The 22,849-nt window shown below is 44.5% G+C and overlaps 1 protein-coding gene across 3 annotated transcripts in view; it reads left to right on the forward strand.

Moving 5' to 3' along the window:
* Nucleotides 1-19,535, forward strand: part of RTN1 (reticulon 1) — a 115,009-nt gene extending 95,474 nt beyond the window's left edge. For 2 of the 3 annotated variants that reach the window (XM_023927342.2, XM_086892398.1), the window contains exons 4-9: nucleotides 15,247-15,454; nucleotides 16,371-16,509; nucleotides 17,362-17,431; nucleotides 17,800-17,846; nucleotides 17,930-17,988; nucleotides 18,706-19,535. In XM_023927342.2, the coding sequence (XP_023783110.2) occupies nucleotides 15,247-15,454; nucleotides 16,371-16,509; nucleotides 17,362-17,431; nucleotides 17,800-17,846; nucleotides 17,930-17,988; nucleotides 18,706-18,748 (566 nt within the window). In that variant the 3' untranslated portion in view covers nucleotides 18,749-19,535. Of the gene's footprint in view, nucleotides 1-2,439; nucleotides 2,774-15,246; nucleotides 15,455-16,370; nucleotides 16,510-17,361; nucleotides 17,432-17,799; nucleotides 17,847-17,929; nucleotides 17,989-18,705 lie in introns of those variants that run through there. The other variant, XM_023927343.2, reaches the window with a different exon arrangement.
* Nucleotides 19,536-22,849: the final 3,314 nt, after the last annotated feature.

Here is a 22,849-nt window from a genome sequence, read left to right on the forward strand (position 1 = left end):
TGTGTCAAAGAAGCAGTTCTTAACCTCAGGACTGATGGCCAAGTGTTTAGTCCTAATTCTGTCTCACTACTTACTGAATGCATAATTTAAAATCTCATTATGGAAATTAATTTTTTATCAATGGCCATTTTAGTCCTGGATCCACCCAGCACTGACTGGGATTTTGTGCAATTTCTGTAGTCACACATAGAGTTTCTTCTGTCCCCCACCTGCCTCAGGTCCTGGGACAAGTGAGTGCACACTGGAAGCTCTTCTTAGCCCATGTGCATTTTCTAAGAGTCTTCATCTCACTGTTCCAGTTCAGCTCTGTTTCTGACACAAATGCAGTGTTCTTGTTACTGCTGGTAAAGCGATGGGTTCTGGTGCCTGTGGATTAAAATAGTTCTGGAAGTAGTGTGGGAGAGTCCAATCACATGGGCCAGGTCTGAAGAGATACTTGTGCAAAGGCGAGTAAGAATTTAAACAGGAAGCCTGATGGTGTGTTCGTTTTGGTAGCCTGGAAGAAGGAATGGAGACATGAAGTCTGAGGAAAGAAAAATTTCCACCAGCAATGAAGGCAAGGAGAAATCATTAGTGGGATGTTAAATGTGTGTGGACTACTCTTCTGTCCAAAGAGAATTTGTTCCTCACACTTGACTGAGAAATTTGGGTTAGTGAGATCCAACAGAGATCTTTTGCCTTCCCACTGCTGTTTTGCTGGTGGTATTCAGCCAGTAGCCATGAATTTGACCTATGCACCATGTTTGGGGTGTCTATGGCTATTCCAGGGACAAGGACATAGAACATTTATGTGAATTATGTCTCTGTTTTATACACACTGCTTGAAAATACTTCATAGTATGGCATGGTGCTGGGAACCCCCATTACAGAGCTGCAACGTTTGCAGGGAAAAATGTATCAACAGAGATATTTTCTGCTCTTGCAAAGGGTCTAAACCAATCAATCCATGCAAATTGTCCCTTGCCAACCACTTTATTCCTTTTTTTTTTTTTTAAACAAAGCCAGGAAGGACACAAAATCCAGATTTGTAACATTCTAGATGGTTTAATCTTACTACAATGCAATGGCAGCTGAAGCCAGTTCTGCCCTAATTAGCTAAGGATTTCCCTGTTAGGGCAATGAAGATGCTGGGTTCAAGCCTAAGCAAGTACTTTTGGGGATCTCAAGGATGGTTTATAAACATGAATAATAGGCTGTTGGCCCTCATAATCCCAGCAGAGTTTCCTAGGTAAAGAGTAAGATAATACAATGGTGAATCTCCTTAATTTTTGGTTTTTTTCTGTGAGTTACCTGAGGGAAGGATAAGTGCAGTACTACTGCCAGTTGGAGGAGATATCTTTACTTTAAAACTCAGGTTTTAAAGACTTTTTATGTTTGGAGCCAAAAGAGCAAAAGCATTCAAACTCTATTCCCCATGCTGATGAGTATGTGACCCACTGTGTCTGTGTTCCACATAAAAAAAAAACAAAATTCAGTAAAACACAGCTAAAGTGAAATTATTCCATGAACTGTCATGATCTAAATGTTTAAATCCAGCCACAGAGCTGAGAGGTGCCCAGCTGGGGTCATTCTGCCCAAAATGACTGGACATAGTCTGACACACTGGTCACTCTTCAGTGAAATGGGGTGACTTTTTGGGGAGTTCATTAATATTACTAGGCACCCCAAAATCTGATAATGCAGGCAGGTTGAGTGGCAAAGGATTTTCTTTCCCAGTGTTTGCCAAGTATGACCATTGTATGGTTATGATGTCTCTGCAAGGCTATTCAAAATAGTTTGTTGGTGGGGAAATTGAGGCAGAGGATGCGTCCTGCTAGGAAAGGAGTGGTGGGGCCCATGTTAAAATTCAGCTATTAGTGGCCATTTCACAAACTGTCCTGTATTCCTGCACTCTTACACCTCAGATCCTGATTTATGCAGCATTTGGGGCCACAAGAGAAGGAAGCACTCATTCCCTGCACACCCAAACCTGGTGCAACTGGGAGTCCTCAGCATCCTGGTGTGGCAGGGCTTGGCACGGGGGGCCACACGAGTCACCCCGTGCCCGCAGGGTTTTCCAAAAAAAATAGCAAAATAGGGGTTTCTCTGCAGGGCTTGGATCCTGACCTTGTTTATTTTCCTGCCTGTTTATTTTCCTGCCTGCTCCCCGGCCCCACCCAGCCGGCCAAAGGAGAGGGAGACATGAAAACCTGGAGGGGTTGTGTGAAAAAAAAAAAAAAAAAAAAAAGAAATAGAGAAAAGGAAAAAAAAGAAAAAAAAATACCAGATTCCATCACTGTCAAGAAATTTCTGGAACACGAACAGTCACAGCCGTACTGACACATAGGAAACACTGCTCACCCCTCACCGCCCCCCCCCTTTCCCCACACCCAATTTGTTTTTATTTCTTTGCCATCAGGTTGCCTTAACCATTTCCATGGCTTAGGAGGCTAAGCCGCCGGAGCGCAAGCTTTTGATTTGAAAAGGGACCGCATCCCCTTTTCAAAGGAGCCTGCTCCCTAGGGCAAACCACATCACACTGCTGATTTGCTGCAGTGGAGACCGCAGCGCGTACAATATGCCCTCCCCCTCCGCCTGTGCTGCTTACAGCATCAGTCCGGAGCCGAGCGGGGAGAGGCAGCGGTACCCAGGATCCCACCCATGCTCGGGAATGCCTGACTGCTAACGCAGTGCCTCCGACCGAAAGCACCGCCGACCCCTCAGCTCTCCGAGATGCAAGCCAGTGCCGATTCCACCAAGATGGACTGTCTTTGGAGCAACTGGAAATGTCAGGGTATTCTATCTATTCCGGTGTTGCATGCTAGGACTGCATGGCAGAGGAGGCAAAGGCAGGATCCATCCATTTTTGCATTGTTCACCTGTGGGCCTTTGCATGCTGTTTCCTCTCCCTCCCCGCCGAGCTTTTCTTTGGGGGTGATATAAGAAAGGAAGATTAAAAGCCCCTATTTCTGCTCTGGGAATGCATTTCTCCCATCCCCAGGTGTCTCACCCTGAAAGCATCCAGGATACAGGTCCTCCCTTCCCACCTTGCGGCTCATTCCCCCAGCATCCGCCCTTGCCTTTAGCGGCGTCATTCCTCATCCTCGGCTCTCTCCGCCGGGATATCGCCGGCATGATTTCCCACCTTCCGGCCTTTAGGGAGGCCGGGTGACGGTGCCCTGGTGCCCACCGGGCTCGGAGGTGGTGGCTTTGGGCTCCTGGGTGCCTCCTGCCCACGGACACACCCAGAGCCGGGCTCAGCCCGTGTCACACAAAGAAAACGCAGCTTCGGGCAGGGAGGGCGACAGAGCCGGGGCACCGCGGGATGGCCCCCGCTCCCTACTTTGTTCTACACAATAATCCTTTCATTACGTTCCCTAGCACTCGTTCGGGGGGTAAAATATTGCGATGATGTTGTGTGGCTGCCGCGTAGGCGAAGGGAACAATGGCATCTCCCTTTTGGGCTGGTTTGCAGTGTATTTTGAGCGGGTCGGTGTCTGCGCTGGGTGGGGCTGGCCACCTTCCCGGGTGCCTTGGACAGCTTTTCAGCCATTTTTAGTCGCCTTCACACTTCCCAGCCGGCATCCAGCCTTTGTTTTGATAAAAGACAGTCTCTGTGACGCTGCTCGCTGGGCAGATTGGAGGGAGAAAAGCTAGCGGCTGATCCTGCCGGGCAGGCTGGGGATGCTTCGGGCAAGCTTTGTTTGGATGTATTTTAATTTTTTTAAAAAATTTTAAGGTGCGTGTTTACGCTGAATAGTCAGTTCGTGGTGCTGATGCTCACAGCAGGGTCCCTGAGACAGAGATTACTCCATAGCATCATCTCATTAAAGGCTCCAGGATGCTTGCAGACAGTTTCATAAACGCAGCTCGGTGCAACAGAAGCTGGCAAACAGATCTTAAGTGGTTTTTTTGGGGAGGGGTGGGGATGGAGCTTGATATTTTTACAATCTCAATTCAGCATCTAATTGTATTTAAGAACTGAGGGTTTTTAAAGGAGGATGAGTAGCTGGAAAGTAAACAGATGCACCTGTTAAATGCCAGGCTCCAGCAGCTCCGGCTTTCCACACTGAAATGAAGGCAAAGGTTTTCCATGCATTTGTGGGATTCATTAAGCTTATTTGAGAGAGTCACAACCAAACTTCAGGGTCTTTTCATCTGAGCTTTGCAGATGAACTTCCTTCTAGGGTGGGGTTTGGGTCTTTCTTCAAAAATGCTCAGTATTTTTCTGATTCTTATAAAAACGTTGGCTTGCTGAGTCAGATTGCTGAACCACCTGTTTTTAGAACCAAACTGAGAATTTTCCTTCTCATCAGAAAAAAAAAAAAAAAAAAAATCACAGATTATGAAAGTGGAATAATGAAGGGCATGCTGCTGTTGTTTAATTAGTAATTAATAATAATAGTGGGGGGTTTCTCTTCTTCAGTGCTTTCCTTTTTGAAAGTGGGGTAGATCTGATGAAAATTGAATGACACAATATGTCCCATGCTGATTTGAAAACAAATCCCAGGTCTGAAAAAATCAACGCAGTTAAAATACATCACTTGCCTCACTTCCACAGCATTTGCATATTTTTTATTTTCCTTGGGTGGTGCTCTATGATTCCAAAATGATCCTGCAGAAAACATGAAATAGCCATAGAATATTATTTCTGTCATCAAAATTCTTTGATCAGTCCCAGATAAAATAGAGGAAATTTAAAATTCAGGAGAATGAAGACTAAAGACGATTCATTGATTCCTTTAATATCTATTATTCATGTTGTCTCTGTCTCGACCTGGAATACCAGTTTTGTGCAAATCTGGAGTTGTATAATTTTGCCAGCTTGATTGTCAATGGAATTGTGGTTCCTCCCTGAAAAGTCTGGAATGTGTCTGTGAGTGTAACAGATGCAGAGAGAAATCTCAGTAAATACAGAGCATATTTTTATGGAAATTATGGAGATTCAACAATGAGGTTAACAAAAGTTTTGAGTACTAAACAAGCAAGCCTGCAACTGGCTGTACCATTGAATTTATCCTATAGCACTTGTAATTGGTGTAAAATCAGGTGGGAATTGTGAGAAGCTGCAAAGACTCTTGGTGAAGCTTTGACTTTTCCCCGCTCAGTCAAGGTACTGTTATTTATTTCCCTTGCTGTGAATCAACTGCTGCTGCTGCACACAGTTAGAAATATTGTTTTTTAGCTGCCCATCCTGCAGGTACAGCAGGATTAAAGCAAAGGTAGATCATGACCCAGCCCCTGGGTGAGCAGGACAATAATTCACCCTTGCTGGGCATCTGCTTCATTCAAAATATCAACATGGGTGGCTTTGGGGAATTGCAGTGACTTCTACGCCCAAGTCATCTCCGTGCTGGAAGGTGATGCATTTGAAGCAGGCTGGGATGGAGCCATGCATAATGCATGAGTGTGAGGAGAAATGTCCCCCCTGGGTGTGCTGGTGGCTGTGGGCCTTGGAGGAGCAGCCCACAGCCTGTGCCAGCCGTGTGTGTGGCACGGGGAGTGACACGGGGTGTGGCACGGGGAGTGACACGGGGTGTGACACGGGGTGTGACACGGGGAGTGACACGGGGAGTGACACGGGGAGTGACACGGGGTGTGACACGGGATGTGGCACGGGGAGTGACACGGGGTGTGGCACAGGGAGTGACACGGGGTGTGGCACGGGGAGTGGCACGGGGTGTGGCACGGGGTGTGACACAGGGTGTGACACGGGGTGTGACACGGGGTGTGACACAGGGTGTGGCACGGGGTGTGACACAGGGTGTGGCACGGGGTGTGACACAGGGTGTGACACGGGGAGTGACACAGGGTGTGGCACGGGGTGTGACACAGGGTGTGACACGGGGAGTGACACGGGGAGTGACACGGGGAGTGACACGGGGTGTGGCACGGGGTGTGGCACGGGGTGTGGCACGGGGTGTGGCACGGGGTGTGACACGGGGAGTGACACGGGGTGTGGCACGGGGTGTGGCACGGGGTGTGACACGGGGAGTGACACGGGGTGTGACACGGGGTGTGACACAGGGTGTGGCACGGGGTGTGACAGAGTGCGCAGCTTCCCGCAGGGAGCTGCTGGGCCAGGGCAGCCTCCAGCCTCAGGTGAAGGAGAAGATCCCCATGTCTCCCTCAAGGACTCAGCTAAGCACAACACTGCTTCACACCCTGCTAGAGAGGTTCTCTGGATTAGGAAGGACATAAAACCATGGAATATCCTGAGCTGGGAGGGACTCACAAGTTTTGTGTAAGTCCAAGTTCTGGTCCTGCACAGGACACCCCAACAATCCCACCCTGTGCCTGAGAGCATTGTCCAAACACTCCTTGGATTCTGTCAGGTTTGGTGCTGGATCCAGTGCCCTGGGGACCCTGCTCAGTGCCCAACCACCTTTTGGGTGAGGAACTTTTTCCCTTCTATCCAACCTAAACTTCCCCTGACACAGCTCCAGCCATTCCCTCAGGTCCTGTTGCTGAGGACCTGAGACCTGCTGAGGCACCAGACTGAAGGGATCAGGAGCTCAGTGCCCAAGTTAGCACCCATGCCTGGAGGAGTTGTTTGGTGTCAGCACACTCATCCTCATGAATATTCCCTTTTCCACTCTTCCTTCTACATGCCAGCTCTTGGATGGTCATAAGTGTCAGGCTTGCTCCTGCAGCTTCCACCTGCTGCAAGACTCATTAAAAAAAATGTGAAGATCTACAGATCTTTAAATGTAAAGATACAGATCTACAGGCTGGTGAAATGTTCATAGAAATGATCCTAAATATTACCCACATTTTAATTATAACTTAACACTGAAAAGAACTGCCAACTTTATCAAATTCATCTAGTTGACATAACTCTGCTGGGACTGCAGTTATTGATTATCATTTTCTTGGCAGCTGTTTTCAGAGAGCCAGCTGCCTTGCTTGACTGATATATCCATTGGTTTCCAAAGGGTGATGGGAAGCTGCAGCAACTGTCCATGGTGATGTTAAGACTGATAAAGAATTTCAATGGCAGTAATATGGTTGCGTGCTGTTAATCTGTAATCTTATTGACAGTTGTGAAGTCTGCCTAATTACAGCTTTATAATGAGAATGAAACTTCAGCCAGTTGGTACCTTCAATGCTTTACTTGAAATACTATGGGCTGATCTCTCAGATGGGATCCACTTGATAAAATCTGCCCCACTGTTTGGTTCTTATGTTGGATCTAGGTAGGGATAAAACCCTGGTACCAACTCAACACCTGCTGTAACCAATTTACCTCATAGTTTCATAAAACTATACCAATTTATGGGGAGCTTATTTCCTAATTTCACAGATTTCCTGTGAAGTTTGAAGGAAATTTGTCAAGATTATTTACCACTTTCAGATTATTTTTTTATTTCACTGATGCAGAATTAGTATCAATTCTTCTTCCAGCATGTTCCTGTTGATGGCAAAAAAAAAAAATCAGTGAGAAAACGTGCTCTGCACATCTGCTGGGACAGCACAGAATCACAGAATGGTTTGGGATGGAAGGGACTCTAAAGACCACCCAGTTCCAACCTCCCTTCCATGGCCAGGGACATCCTCCACCAGATCAGCTTGCTCAGAGCCATGTCTTTTAAGAACTGATGGACAATATTCTTTCATTGCAAGAAAAAGGGGAAAATTCCCCCAAAATAAAGAGTATATTGAGTATTCCCTGAGGATTGATTTAAACTCCATCAAGGGGGTGATGGGGGCAACAGCTGAAGGCAATGTTGGAGGGTTTTTTTGTTTTCATTAGCTCTCTGGGAAGTGAATTCTGGTGAGGCTTTTATGATATCAGAAGGTGTATTTTCTCCACATCATATTTAATTATAAATAACATAGGTCTGGACCACTCATTTTGAAAATCTGCAGATTTTCAAATGTTTGGATAGAGTCTAAGAGAGAGTCCAGGTCTATTCCTTTGGTCCAGGAGCTCAGGAAAATCTTAACATTTCCATAGCATTATGTGCACTCAGAGCCTGCATTCAGGGGCTCTGCTTGGTCTCCTTGGTTTCTGCCCAATTAAGGTGAGAGCCATAACATCCTCCACAGAAACTGCCCAAGGCAGGCAGTGATACAGTTTGATGAGCAGGAATTGTGTGTTTCTCCTGCTGCTGTTCTCAGTCCTGGTCTTAGAGCATTTCTCATGTGAGCATGAAAGTAACAACAGCATGATTGTTAATAGCAGCACCAATCACATAATAATTAATAATTAATGGCAGTAAATGCTACAATAGACTCATGTGTGGTGTGGTCGTAGGGTTGATTTTTTATTGACAATCCTCTTTTATGCCAGTCCTCTTCTGTATCCCCAAGCCTCTTCTGGTGCCTCACATAATCCATCAATATTTTTTTGCTGACATCTTGATCTTGCAGATGTTATAGGATATAACATGGAGGGCGTCCTGTATCAAGGTTTTCCTTTTCCCTGATCTTATTTTTGTTCCAGGCCATCTCTCATCAGACTCTGGGGACTATGAAGGTCTGAACTTTCAAGTTAAACCTTGAAACAGGTGGATGATAAAGTTACAAAGCTGAACTTAGGAAGTTAATGGTCAGTGTGTACAAGAGGTAGAGGTATGGAGAGATTCCACAAGGCTGGAGATGAAGGATCAGGAGATATGCCTCATGAAAGAGCAGAGATACTCTCTCTTGGCTCTGCTGTTCATCACAGCAGTCTCCTGAAGGCACCAGACTGCTCATTAAGCTGTGTATCCATCTGTATTACGTTAGAATCAAATCTGTTGTAGGGAGGGGAGCAGTGCCCACATTGGATCCTTCATTGGAGGGGAGAGGGAAAGGCTGGTCCTGCAGCCTGTGGTTAAACCTGCAAGCCAGGCTTGCTTTGAGTGCCAGCAGTATTTATTTTTACTCAGAACCTACAGCATTGTCTCATTTGTTGTCAAATACTTTTGTGACAGCGCTATAAACAAGATTGTCCCTCTTAAATTGTGTTTCTTGTTTTTTTTTCACTCCCAGAAGGTCTGATAAATGCCTTATGAAGTCATTTATATTTATGAAGTTGTAATGTTACACTGTGTACAGAAGTAAATGCTGTGCACAGAGAGGTTTTTCTCACTTCTTTTAAAAACTATTATTAGATAGGGAGTGAAGCAGTACAGCCCATTGATTTTACCTCCTAAGCAGGTCTGGTGGTATCTCATGGTGGGAAGGACAGCTTGATCACTTCCAAAGGTGTTAGTAGTGTACTAGAGATAATACAACCTTTTATAGAATCATCAAGGCCCATGGGCTTCGTTTGAAGGCTGTGTACCAAGGCTTTTCTCACACATTTTGTACTAACTTCCATGGAAATGCTGCTTTCTGTGTGATCATTTTTCACACATTTGTTGAAGTAGGAGAAAAACTTGCAAAGTCAGAAGGAGAGAACAGAGATTTTCAGAGGAGAAGCTGTGGAAGATTTGAATTGTCCAGTCTCTGCTTGGTTGATCATTAATTTTCATACTAAAATTCTTTCTTTGAGACGGGAATGGGAAGATCCCCATTTTTCCTACAAAAGTATTTTTGGGAAAATAACCAATGTAGGAGGACATTTTAGCTACAAGTTGGTTTGGATCCTCTGGGATCTCTGCTGGGCCTGCAGCACGAGGCTTCTGGGGACCACAAAAACCCCCAAAGCCCAGCCCTTGTGTTTCCAGATCCTAACAAGAATGGATTCAGGAGCATTTTTAATCATTCTGCCTTGGCACTGCCCTTTCCAGCCCCCACATCTGTCTTCTGGCTTTTTTGATACCAAGTACTGAGAAGCAGAAACATTTTCTGCTGCAAGCCATGGAAAGAGCTGTGAGAGCTTTTTGGCACTGCTGAGCCATTACTTGCTGCCACAAGCTCTGCCTGCTGCTGCTGTTTCTTATATTTGTGAGGTTAGTTTTAGCTTGCCCCACAAACATGGGTATTTACCAGCTGTTCATATTAACAGGTGGTTTCTTGTACCATGGATTTCACCTTTGCTGATCTGTGACATGTCCCCGAGTGCAGCATCCCACTAGTTTAGCCAGATGAGGTTCTGCCATCAAGTATCTCCTTAAAGCACTGTTTTGGCACCCTTGGAAAATATCTTGCAACTGGAAGATTACTTGAATAACATTTTGCAAGTTCTGCTGTGAGTTAAAAAGCACAAGCAGGCGATACTTGCAGATAAACAGTTCATCAGACACGCTTCTCCAGAAAAATTCTTCAAAGGCAGTGGCAGTGACCTGCAGCACTGCTGTCTTAAAGATGGCTGGAAAGTCTTCCTTAATAAATGCAAATAGTTTTGAGTCTAAGGCAGTTCTGGCAAAACCCAGAGTCCTTTTATACCTCCACAAATGATTCAGACCTCTGATGAGTTATACTGTTAAGAGTGCAAAGTGAGAGATGTTGCTTCCCTCCTTCCAGAAGGCTAAAGGGAGACCATGGAAAGCTACAGCAGAACAGCTTCTGCATGTTAATGGGCATGGGCAGCATTTTACAGTAGTGATTTTCAAAACAGAAGGAGCCTGACCCTCAAGTGAAGCCAAGGCTGATTTCAGTGCCCAAACCCCTTTTGCAAATCCTCGCTGCAAACTGGGTGGTTCGAAGTTGGCGTTTTGGCTCTCGGAAGTGGATCTTGCTTAGCCAAACAGACTGAGCCCCTGTCCAACTGCATGCACATCACACATCAACAGCCTCACGTGGCACCAGCCTCCTGCCTCATGAATATTCAGTGTGCATTGCTCAGAATTGTGCCATTGTGGTGGGGTCTGGGCAGCACCCTGCGCGCACACACCCCTTCCCAGTAAACTTGCAGGACACTGCACCATGCTAGGACCTTTGATTCTTTCCCTTCTGATTGACCAAAGCACTCAGTTATTGTGTGGTTAATTCATGCTGTGAGGTATCCTCTGTGCTTTAGTTTATCTGGGGAATGCTGTACCCACCTTGGAGCTGGAAGCTGTCTCAGCCTGGCCAAGCGTGGGGCTGGCGCGTGCTGGCGAGTGGCTCTGCAGAGGAGGGGGTGTGTGAAAGCTGGGCTTCCAGCTCGGCTCCTGGCCCTGTCATCCTCATCCCCACTGCGTCTCCATGTGCTGGGGAGGCTCCTCTGAGCCTGCCTGGTTCTCTTCAGTATGCCAAGCCAGGGGTACAGGCAGGAACAGGGAGCTGCCCTTCAGCAAAGGCACTGGTTATGCTTAGTGACCTGTTGGGTCACCATGGGGTCAGAGTGTTTGGGACGAGTTGTTTGGTATCTTAATCAGTTTTACATGAATAAAGGCTGAGAGAAAACTCAAAGCAGACATATAAATGTGGTGGACACACTCATCTTTAATTTTAGTTCCAGTTTAGAAAAAAAAAAGAAGGGGTGTGAGGAGGGTTGATGCAAAAGTCTGGTTTCACCTGATGGGCAATGAGAAAATTTCTCATTTGTTTTCCCCTTGGTCTCTATTTACAGCACCAGACACTGAGGTGACAGGTGCTTTGGCTCTGATGTAAATGGTTACAGGAGAAAATGGCACTCTGAGGAAGCCAGGCAAAGAATCCCAGCTGGGGCATTCTGCACCCAGAGCACCTCTCCCTGATTTTAAGAGATATTTGTTTAGGTAAGGAAACGTAGGAGAAAAATGTGTTTGACTACTGTCTCAGCAAGGAAGCATTTCTTTGCCCAGAGGGTGGCCAAACTGGAACTGGCTTCTAGAGAAAGGGTCAATGCCCCAAACCTGTGTTTCAGAATTATTTGGAAAATGCCCTCAAAAACATGCTTTAGCTTTTCATCAGCCCCAGATTGGTCAGGCTGTTAGAGTAGGTGATGGTTGTAAATGCCTCCCAGCTGAAATAGTATGTTATTTTCTATATTCTATTCTATTCTATTCTATTCTATTCTATTCTATTCTATTCTATTCTATTCTATTCTATTCTATTCTATTCTCTCCATTCCAATAATGTAAAATGCCTTTGAAGTGACTGAAGCTGCAATTGAAAGAGAAAAATGGCTCTGACTGGCATAGCTCAGGTGTTTTTAGCAGCATCTAAATTCCAGGGGAACTGATACAGCTCAAATCCCTGAGGCCTGTCAGCCAAAGTCTTCCCAAATCTCCACTGATTTCTAGTTCTGGATTCTCCTTCTTCCCCTTCCCTGCCCAAGGAGCTGTGGGGTTCACCTCCCTCCTGTATCATCTTTTTCAAAGAGGTTTGGATCAGCCCCTTCTCCTTAAGGGAGAGGAGGAGGAATGGCTACAGGAGCATCAAATCCCACCCAAACAGCTGGACAGGGTAGCAGTGCTGCAGCTGTCTGTCCCTTCAAGGGAGATGAGGAGAAGGCAGATGTTCTTCCTGCCCTTGAGAATCCTGACAGACCTGGCAGGCCATGGGTGAGGGGAATGTGCTCCCAGGCTGGACCTGGGCACTGGGAGAGCCATTTAAAAATCATTGAACTCATATCTCTCTTTTCTATGCAGAGATTTTCCAACTAGCAGTTGGCACTTTTTTTTTCATGCACATTGGAATATTTGCCTCAGGCCTAAAAGACACAGGATCCCTCTCTCCCAGGTCTCCTTTGGCTGGAGAAAGAAACCAGATGCTTTTTCATCTCCTCCCTGGTGCATGCATTGTTCTCAGAACTGTGTCACTTGGCCTCTGTCCATCTCACTCTGATCCTTTCCTCACCTGATACAGCTGAGTAAATATCCCAGTCATTCCATGGCAGGAACAGATGACTTTCAGGATATACACATACCTGGTCAAGTCTGTCCTGAGTAACTCAGCATCTTCCCTTTTAAGGGGAATGAGGAAATGCAGTTTGGCATCTCTCTGCATGAGAATGCAGCCCACTGCCACTCTGCAGTTTGAAGATCATAGGAAGAAAAAGGCTTAGTTGGTCATTTTGGATCTTAAAATTAATTTGGATTGACTCAGGGAACACTGTTGGAGTTCGTTTTGTATTTTTTGGCTCAGTTCTCATTTGTTTGCCTCTCTACTGCCTGTGTCCCAGGGAATGTTTTCCCCTGGCACATGTCCTTTTTCTGCCATCAGCCGATGATGTACCACATACACCAGCTTACCTGTGCTTATTTAATTTAATGTTGAGGTTTTGTGTGATAGAAAACTTAAATATCTCAAAGTCAAATTTCCATAAATTTCCAGTACTGTCCTCTGACAGAGTAATTTTTGATCACAAAAAGTATCAGGTTGTGAATAATCACAGAATTTCAGAATGGGTTGGGTTGGAAGGAATCTTAAAAATCATCTCATCCCATCCCTCCTGCAATGGGCAGGGATATTTTCCACTTGTTCCAAGCCCCATCCATCCTGGTCTAGAACACTTTCAGGTGGGGCAGCCACAGCTTCTCTGGTCCTGTGCCAGGACCTCACCACCCTCATAGAAAATATATGTCCAAATGACACCAAATGTTCCCTGGTGACAGCACCCAGTTGTTGTGCTGCAAGATTCTGAAGTACCTTTACTGAATAAATGAAAAATGGCCAAACCTGCACGCTTGTGTTCTGGATGCCATTTTGAAAGGATGGTTTGCAAGGATGGAGTTGCGTGCTCCAGCACCTCATCACCATGAGCAATCTGTGGAGTTCCAGCTGTGTCCTGCAATACAGCTGTGCCTGCTGCTAAACCTCCTCATCCAGGTGCTCTGACCACGCTGGAACTGCATTTTGGAGCGTTCCATACCCCCTGCCCAGGGGATTCTGCAGGAATCAAGCATGGGCATGTATCTATAAAATCCCTGTTTCATGGAGTCAGCACCCAGGATCCCTAAACAGGCACCAAAGTCCCTTGTCCTGTGGTTTCCATGCAGCTCATAGGATCCAGTCATGTGTGTTCATCCAGTGCTGAACACTTGAAAATAGTAAAAGGTTTTTATATAGTGTATATTGATGGAGAATATAATTGGATGTGAATGATGCATGAAGAGAGGAGAGCTCAGTAATATAACAGCAATTTTTGCATTCAAGCCCATCACTGTAAAGCAAGGCTAATATGTGTAATAGTAATGAGTAATATAACTCATTGACTCAAGGCAAACATGCAGTGATGACTCACAACTTTTAGAGATTAGATGATAAGGACTAAGATGCTGGATTAATTTTGTTTCTTTTAGTATCAGTCACTTTTTTTTTTTCCTTGACAGATTGCAGTTTTCCTGAATTTACTCTTTGCTCAGATGATTTGACAAGTGGCATCTCTCAAATCTGTTTGGCTGGTGGTGTGTTCAAACTGTTCTTGAGGACTTGTGCAGTGTGTGAAATTAAAGCTGTTTTGTTTAGGTTGTTATGAGCATAGTCTCTGGCTGGATGAAGAGTCCTCTCAGAAACAGGTTGTGGGTGTAAACAGATTAAATTCACCTTTGTGGACTGGATATTCCACAATCCTTTTATAACATTGTGTTATTTTAGTGACTGTCTCTGATGTGAAAATTTTTTCTGGAGAGGTTGAAGTAAAATATGCAAAGTGGGTGGGAAAACACTGTAAAAGTTACTTGCTTTACAAATGTAAAAATGCACTAGTTGAAAATGGGTTTATGCACTTTTTTTTGTTCTAACCAGCACCTCCCATGGACAGGGAAAGTTATATAACAAGCAAAAGGCGCTTTTTTTATTTTTTTTTTTTAGTATTTCTGAGACAGTTGGGTTGAGTAGCAAGAGAGATTTATTCTGTACTTGAAGGCCTTATCTGAAAAATGGTTTCCTAGTCATGGAACTATTAAGCAGTGGTAAAACCAGGAGTCTTTTCCTTTCTCAAAACTTACGAAATGACAAAATTAAATTGTCAAAACTTTGAATGGGAAAGTGGTTTATCGTGGCTAGCCCCAAACTTTCTCATTCATTTATCAACAACCAAAACTGGAAAACGCTTTGATCAAGCATTCAGCATTTGAACTTGTGGGGGAAAAAAAAACCAAACAAATGAAAAATTGGAATTTTTGGATTCAGTACAAGCAAGGTAGGTTGAAATCTTCCAAACAGCCCTAGCAACAACACAACAAGCAACCCCAGCTTGCCCTTGCCTTGCTGCTGCAAGGGACCCACCCACCGCGCTGCGGTTGGAGAAATTCATCCATCTTATCTAACCCAGGCACAGGCACAAGGAAAACAAGGATTTCAAGTAGGTCATCGGTTGCAATTTCCTCAGTGTGTCGCTCCAGTCCCTTCCCTGCTCCTGCTGGGGAGCTCCTGTTGATGCTGCTGTGAGCAGAGACATGGCTGCTGCCAGGCCTCGCGCAGTGCCCGCCGCGGCCAGCGCCGCTGCCTTTCCAGCTCTTTAACAATTTGGTCTTCTCCCCCCAGCTATCGACCTGTTGTACTGGCGTGACATCAAGCAGACAGGGATCGTGTTTGGCAGCCTCCTGTTGCTGCTCTTCTCCCTGACCCAGTTCAGCGTCGTCAGCGTCGTGGCCTACCTGGCCCTGGCAGGCCTCTCGGCCACCATCAGCTTCAGAATCTACAAATCGGTCCTACAGGCCGTGCAGAAGACGGACGAGGGCCACCCCTTCAAGTGAGTGGCTTCATGGTGATGCCCATCTCTTTTTGTGCCGGATGAAATTCTCTTCTTGCTCGTAAAGAGGGAAATAATGATATTTTCACAGCGTCTCAAGAGTTGTAAGGTTCTATCGGCTTAGATCCTGGAGAGAGAAAGGAAAACAACACACCACACAAATCGTCATCTTCTTAGACACGGGGTTTTTCTTCTCAAAAAGATAGAGGAAAATTTAAGCAAACAGAGAAAATGAGTTTCTTTAGAGCTAGCGATAATACAGCATACCTGAAAGCAAAAAGAGCATTGTTTCTGAGCACAATCTATTGGGCATAGAAGGAATCTATCTATGCCTTTTCTCCAGAAATCCAATATCAAAGTGATGGTGCCACTGCCAATGTACCCTCCCACTCTCCACAGGGTCAGGGGGGTTTGCTCCACAGAACTTTCTCCTCTGCTGCACCAACCAGTTGGTAAACCAGGTCATGGAACTGGTGAGGCTTGCAAACACACACACTAAAAAATAATCTTGTTGGGGTGCTTCTCCTTCTGCTTCACTTGGGTCAGTTCTGAGCAGCGACTCAGGATGGGAGGGCATAGCTCAGAGAACAGCATAGAAATTTCTGGGGAAAACTCCCAGGTCAGATTTGTATCCCCCTCTGGGTGAAAAAAAGAGATAAATCCATCAAGACCAGGCTCTGTGTGGGAAGAGGGTGAGGCTGGAGGAGAACAGCCCCAGCTCAGTATCACCCAGCAAGATGGGTCATGCAGGGTGAAGAGGGTGTGCTGGTGGCCCTGTGCCTGCAGGGAGGGGAGCAGGCTGCTCCAGCACAAAGAAATGAGATCTGGGAAGGAGGGAATGATGGGTTGGATGGGAACGAGCATGAACAGCAGGGGAAACTTCCCAGCTTTGTAATGGGACCTGTGTTTCTGGCAGAGCCTACTTGGAGATGGAGATGAATCTTTCACAGGACCAGATCCAGAAATACACAGATTGTCTCCAGCTATACGTCAACAGCACAGTCAAAGAGCTGAGGAGACTCTTTCTCGTTCAGGACCTCGTGGATTCTTTAAAAGTAGGATTGCTTTAAGTAATTTTAACCCTCTCTAGAGGATCAATCTACATTTCAAAGAGCTGCTTCCCATGTTGACAGGGCTGTCATGAAACCTAGTTTTGTGTAGCTTCAAATATGAAAGCTGCTCTGCTTTTTTGATTTAAAACTGTTCCCAGCACTTTAGAGGTTTGGCATCTGAATGTATTGATAGATAATACAAAATGTATAAATTTGCAGTACCAGCTTAGCTCCACCTCAGTTCTAGAATCATCCCAGCATTATGCTTTCTATTGCTTTGCTATGAAATAATGTTCCCCTCTGTTAATCTGGATTTCCTCTGGTGGCATTTCCTGCAATGGAAGATCTTCTTTCACTCCCTGCTGAAATAACTATTGATTTTTAGCCTTACACTCAAGCAGGTGTCCTTTAGAGCAAAGGGAAGATCATTAAGAGAGCAGGCATAGGTTATACTCCTAAATTAGTAAAGAATTTTAGGAAAATATACCCCTCTCCCAGCCTCAAATGCTATCAGAGATGCCTGGGATTATCACTTCAAGGCTCTGTTTAACCTCTGGGATGACCTCTGCCATCATAAAAATTGGATGCAGAAATCTGCCTATGCCATTCTCAGTGCAGAGTCCTATATGGATGCAATTTAAGCCCTAAATAGATGTGAGAACTGAGCTAAGAGGGCAAGGAGCAGAACAGAGAATGGGGTTTATACATCTAGAAAAACTATCTCATTCCTAATGTGCTTTAATTTCTCCCTTCCACATTAAAAAGGCTAATGTGCTGCTATCTTAGCTAGTTAAGCAAACTACTTTCTTCTTATGCTGGCACTGTAGGTGATGTAATGATCCATCTCTAATTTAGTTTGCAGTACTAATGTGGCTGCTGACTTACGTGGGAGCCCTCTTCAATGGCCTGACTCTTCTGATAATGGGTAAAAATCAACATTTCTTTTAAAAATCTATTTTTAACTTGAACTTCCTTCGGATTTCAGCTCAGACAAAACAGCCTATCCCTGACATGCCTTCTCCTCAGTTAAACCATCAACGTTTATTTCCCACCCCAAATATTCACTGTTCTATCATGCTGTCCCTCCTACTAGAGCTGCTTTGCAGCTCCCAGTCCCAGAGCAATGGGGAATTCCATATTTGGGAGGCTTGAGCAAAGTGCATTTTTAATACAAAGCTCCCTGGTGGATCAGCTGACCAAGTGGCACCATAACGTGTTTGCCACTGAAGTAGGTCTCTCCTCTGGAGGAATCTGATCTGCAGGAAAGTAACACTGTGCTCTTTTTCTCCTCAGCTGTGGTGTCTATGTTTACTCTCCCCGTTGTATATGACAAGTACCAGGTAGGTCTGTCTGCATTTGGGGTGGCTGGGTGGCTGTGCCTGGTTGTTGCCTCTTTGACCTGGTCCCCTCTTGCTCTTTGCAGGCACAGATTGATCAATACTTGGGGCTGGTGCGGACCCACATAAACACGGTGGTGGCAAAGTGAGTTCAGCGGCTGTGGTGCCCTTGGGGGTGGCTGGGGCCTGGGTGCTCCTGGGGACACCGTGTCCTGTCAGTGCTGTCCTCCCCAGATCCTGGACTGTGAGAGGTTGAGGGAGGGCAGAACCCTGGGGAAACTCAGGCCCTCTCCTGCCATTTGGGGGAATTGTGGACAGAGCAGCCCACTCATGGGCTGGTGTCCACACTGGTACCCAGCCAGGACAAACAGCAATGAATGAGTTCTCTTCCCCGCTGCTCGCTCCAAGCCTGTTTTTTTGCATTCAGGGAGTTACTAGCAGTAATGAACAATTAGGATACCACCCTTTTACAGAAAGAACATACCTGGAAGCACCATGATCTTCAGTGTTTCAAGCCCCTATGAAACAGGCAGAAGACCTGGGTGAAATTTTGTTCTGAAAATTCTATTTTTAGACTTCATTCCTGACTTTCTATAGACAGTAGACCATGGAGAAGTAATGCTGGGGGGAGAATATCACTGAACATATCCCAAGATTACATGAACTACCAAAAACCAGGCCTGTAAGAACACCTAGATGGGCATCACTTCTGCTACTCGTGGTACCTTAATTCACTTGTTGAGACAACATGCTGAGCGTGGACTAGAGATTATCCCTGGATAAGAGTACAAATGGGGAACCACTGGAATGGAATAACTGCCTCAACATATAACCCTTTTTCTTTTTCTTCTTTATTTTTTAGGATTCAAGCTAAAATCCCAGGTGCTAAGAGAAAGGCAGAGTAAAGCAGACATCAAGAATTCATTGGCTACAGTAGTACATAATGGGGAAATCTGGAGTGAAAACAGCTCTGTTCTTACACTTTACTGCAAATTTATCATTCTTTTTTTTTTTTTTCTCGACACCATAATCTTAGAAACATGAAATTTGGAAGCAGTGCTTTTCCCCTGCTGCTTCTGCACTTAGAATATTTGCAATCACTTGTGTCAAGCACTAAAGTATAGTAAAGAGAAAAGTGTACTAGATGTGGTTTTTTGTGTTGCTTATAAAGTGCATGATGGTGAGAGCCTAAATAATATTGACCTCTTTATTTAATTTTGGTTTTTTTTTAGTGTTTTTCCTTCTTCTATTGGCATTGCTTCTATAACTTTTAATGTTACATGTGGCTAGGGGCTTTCCTGCTTAGCGCACTTGATGCAATAGTTAAAATTGCTTCTACGTCACTGGGTTGCTGGTTGGATTCATCTTTATTAACTATATAGAATTGTAGACTGATGTTTTAGTGTTTTCCAGCACAAATAAAATAAACAGTAATCGGTACTTATGGTAATCAGTTTTGTATAACTCAAAAAATAAAAAGAAAAAAAAGAAAACAAAAACCCAGTACTTTTGTCGTAAAGGATTGACAGGCTGATTTACATGTATGGTAACTGGAAAGTTCCAGCATGTTCAATTTATTACAATTTGTATTACATTCTCTGTAGTTCCTAATGGACTTAATTATGGACTCTGAATATTTGCACTTATGTACTTGATACCGAATGCAGAAATAAATGTTACTAAATGTAAAAAGTTCTCTTTCTTGTCACCACTGGGGCTACCTTGACATTTGTGAGCTGGACATATACTGTACAAAAAGGAGCATTTTCCCTCTTTCTCTCTCCTCTGGACATCTGCACACACCTTGCCCTTACATCATGGTGCAGTCCAGCAAGTAATATCTAACTAAGAATAAATAGCTCATCTAATATTTTTACATCTTGATGATTTTTCTTGCAATAAAAGGAAGATCTCTGCACACAGTTTGTTTATTTTTGTTGGTGGTGTAGCAAATATCAGGTACATGAACAGGTGTCTCTTCCTCCATTTGCTCCCTGTGCAAACCACGAGCAGCACAGCACAAAGAGCATTTCAGTTTCCTTACCACCAATTGTTCTCTTACCCAAAGCTTTTCTCTGAAATCTGTTTTAAACAGAATCAATATCAAATCCAGAGACTGGGAGCTGAAACAATTGTTTACTCTGGTTCAAAGGTAAAGGTTTTTAAGCATTGGAATTTGGTGTTTGAGAACCATCAGAGGAGAGAAACAGCTGTTGAAAATTATCCAAAGTGCTTCAAAACAAACAATTGGTTAAGTGCTTGATTTATCCATTTATGGAACACACCTGTGGAATTTTTAAATTTTTTTTGGTATAAAAATGTGAACATCAAAATATCTTCAGACAAATTGCCGGTTTTCTCTTTTTCAATCACAAAAGTTTTATGAAGAATTAATTTTTTTACAAAGAACTAGATTTTTAAATACTTATCCCAACTTTTTAAATTTGAAGTCTTTCCTTAGACTCATTCATTAATTCACCTTTGTCTCAGTTCCACATTGCCACAGTGATACCTGTCCAAGGCCAAGCTGCAGTTCTGCTTGTATCTAAAAGTAAAACCCAAATGCACATTAAGAAGTTGGTAGAAACATTGGTATGGCTGTGGGCTACTTAATTCTTGTGACAAGTCTCAAATAACCTTATTTTCATTTAAGCTCTATATCTAAATGTTAAAAATTGGGTTGGATTGATTGATTTAAAACCCAATTAAAACAGTTGGGTTTTAAATGTCACCTGCAGCTAGACAGGAACATTTTTCTTCTATGAGAAACTGAATGTCTTTTATATATATATATATATACTAAAAAAAACATATATTGGTTTTGATCAAATGGAGTATGTTTCCTTTAGCATGGGCAGTTTGCAGCCAGGAGTTAAAATTCAACATGAACCCCCAGCTTTAACTGCCTTGGAGCTCCCTGTGCCTCTGAGGAAGGGAGTGCAGACCATAGAAAACATCCTTGAGAATAAAGATTGACCACCAGAAATCTTATTACTTACCAAATGAGTGTGCAATTTTGAAAATGAGCCCATTTAATGTTCCATCCCCCATGTCCCATAAATGTATTCCTCCCTCACACCCCCCTTGCAGTAATGTGCAAGATTGGCCTTTTGCAATGTTGAACCCTAAGCACAATTTAAAAGCTGCATTTCCTGCCTGTTTGGAAATAAAGCAAAATAAACCTTCTGGAAGAGTTCAACTATTCCCAAGAGCCTAAACCAATACAGACCGAGACTCCCATTCTTGCCTCCTCCAGAATCACCCTCTCTCAAGCCTCAATCCCAGTCATCCTGACTATACCCCTGCACACACCTCTCAAACCCACATCCTTTTCTCACATCCCACCTTGCCAAGAAAACTTCCCAACTTCCTCAGAGCTCTGACTTTCCATATATTGGCAGTAACCTCCTGCAAGTGCTGCTGAGCAGCTGGGCTGCCTTAACCTGGAGGGTGGGAGCAACTGGGAAGGCCAAGCTGGGATGTGGGAGAAGCAGAGGGTTTCAGGCAGGGTTTGAATTGCTGATGCTGCTCAGGGCCACCATCCCCTTCCTGGGATCACAGCAGCGCTTTCTGTGGTACCTTTGAACATGGAAGCTTGGAGAAAGCCAGCCTCTGCTAATTCCTGCTCCTGCTACACACCTTGCAACAAGAGAGTCCATGTGGATACAAGGAGTGAAGATTTGCAGCACCTTTGGTGTCCCTGGTAAGTCTCACTCACAGAGCAGCACCTTGTGGAGGGGTTGGACATCCATTCTTTTGTTTTTCAAACAAGTGTGGGGGAAAATAACCAAGACTGAGCTCTACTTGTTAAAATATTTTAGTGTGATTACAGGAGATGGCTGAAGATAACAGAATAATACATTCTGGAGCTGTGCTCTGAGATACACAGGCTGTGAAACACTTTTGTTTCTGATCTTCATTTGCAAAGTAAAAAGCAGCAGTAGGAAAGCTTGACTAGTAAAAGCAGCAAACCTGTGGGTGTTTCTAGGCAGGTGAAATCTGGGAAGTAGCTCACTCTGCCTGGGTAAAATGCAGGGGAAGATGTTAAACCATTCATTTCTCTTCAAAGTGTCCCTTGAGGGGGGAACTTAGACATCAAATCACCAGTGATTCAGGGGTCAGCATTTATGCCTGTTCAAAGGCTGCTGTAATGAGATAAGGCACTGAGAGGTGTTTTGAGGACCCACCTCACCAAGGGAGGTGGTTCAGGTGGTTGGAGGTAGGTGTGTGCCAAATACCCAGCCTGGGCTCTGCCTCCCTCCTCATCTCTGCATAGTTTGTGAAGCTGATGTTCCCTTTCTGGAGAGGAAGCTGAGAAGTCTCCAGGGTGAATGTCAGAGGCTTTAGATGTTAGAGGCTGTTTAGATGCAGGGACAGGTACAGAGCAAACCTTTCCATGGCTGGGAACTGGCTGGGTAATGTAAATACAATTTTTGATCTGCTCAACATGGTGCTGCTTTTCAAGGAAGATAACAAGTCCACCTGCTGAGCTGAGCTCTGAAAGCCAGCCCAAATGACTGTGCTAATTTGAACTGAAAGTAATTTAACTCTGACTTGGGGATATGAAATCAGGAGTGCTCTGCTGGCAGGTGACAAAACTTCGTCAGAACATCTACCTGAGTTTTCTCATCTTCTTTGACTTTAAAATATCTTCTCCATGGTTTCACTTGTACCTTCCAGAAACTTTATAACCCTGCTCCTAAAATGCTGCCTGTTAACACAGGCTTAATGGTTACTTAAAAGTTCTGTCAGAACTTTATGTCACTTAAATGTCTGTTCCTGTACCTTGAAATGATTACTGCATTGATATTTCCTGTGAAATGTGAATATTCTCGAAGGTCTCTGGTTTTGATTCCCTGGTTCTTGGTGCTTCAGCAGCATTCCACAGTATCATCAGTTCCACAATACACATTGTATTTGCCTCTGTTACTGATCTGCTTTACCCTCCTTCTGCTCTTTAATATTTATCTAGTGAGAGTAGGATCATAAAGCACATGAGTGTGAGG

This window comes from Cyanistes caeruleus, chromosome 6 (assembly GCF_971803275.1).
Source record: "Cyanistes caeruleus chromosome 6, bCyaCae1.hap1.1, whole genome shotgun sequence".
Lineage (NCBI taxonomy): Eukaryota > Metazoa > Chordata > Aves > Passeriformes > Paridae > Cyanistes > Cyanistes caeruleus.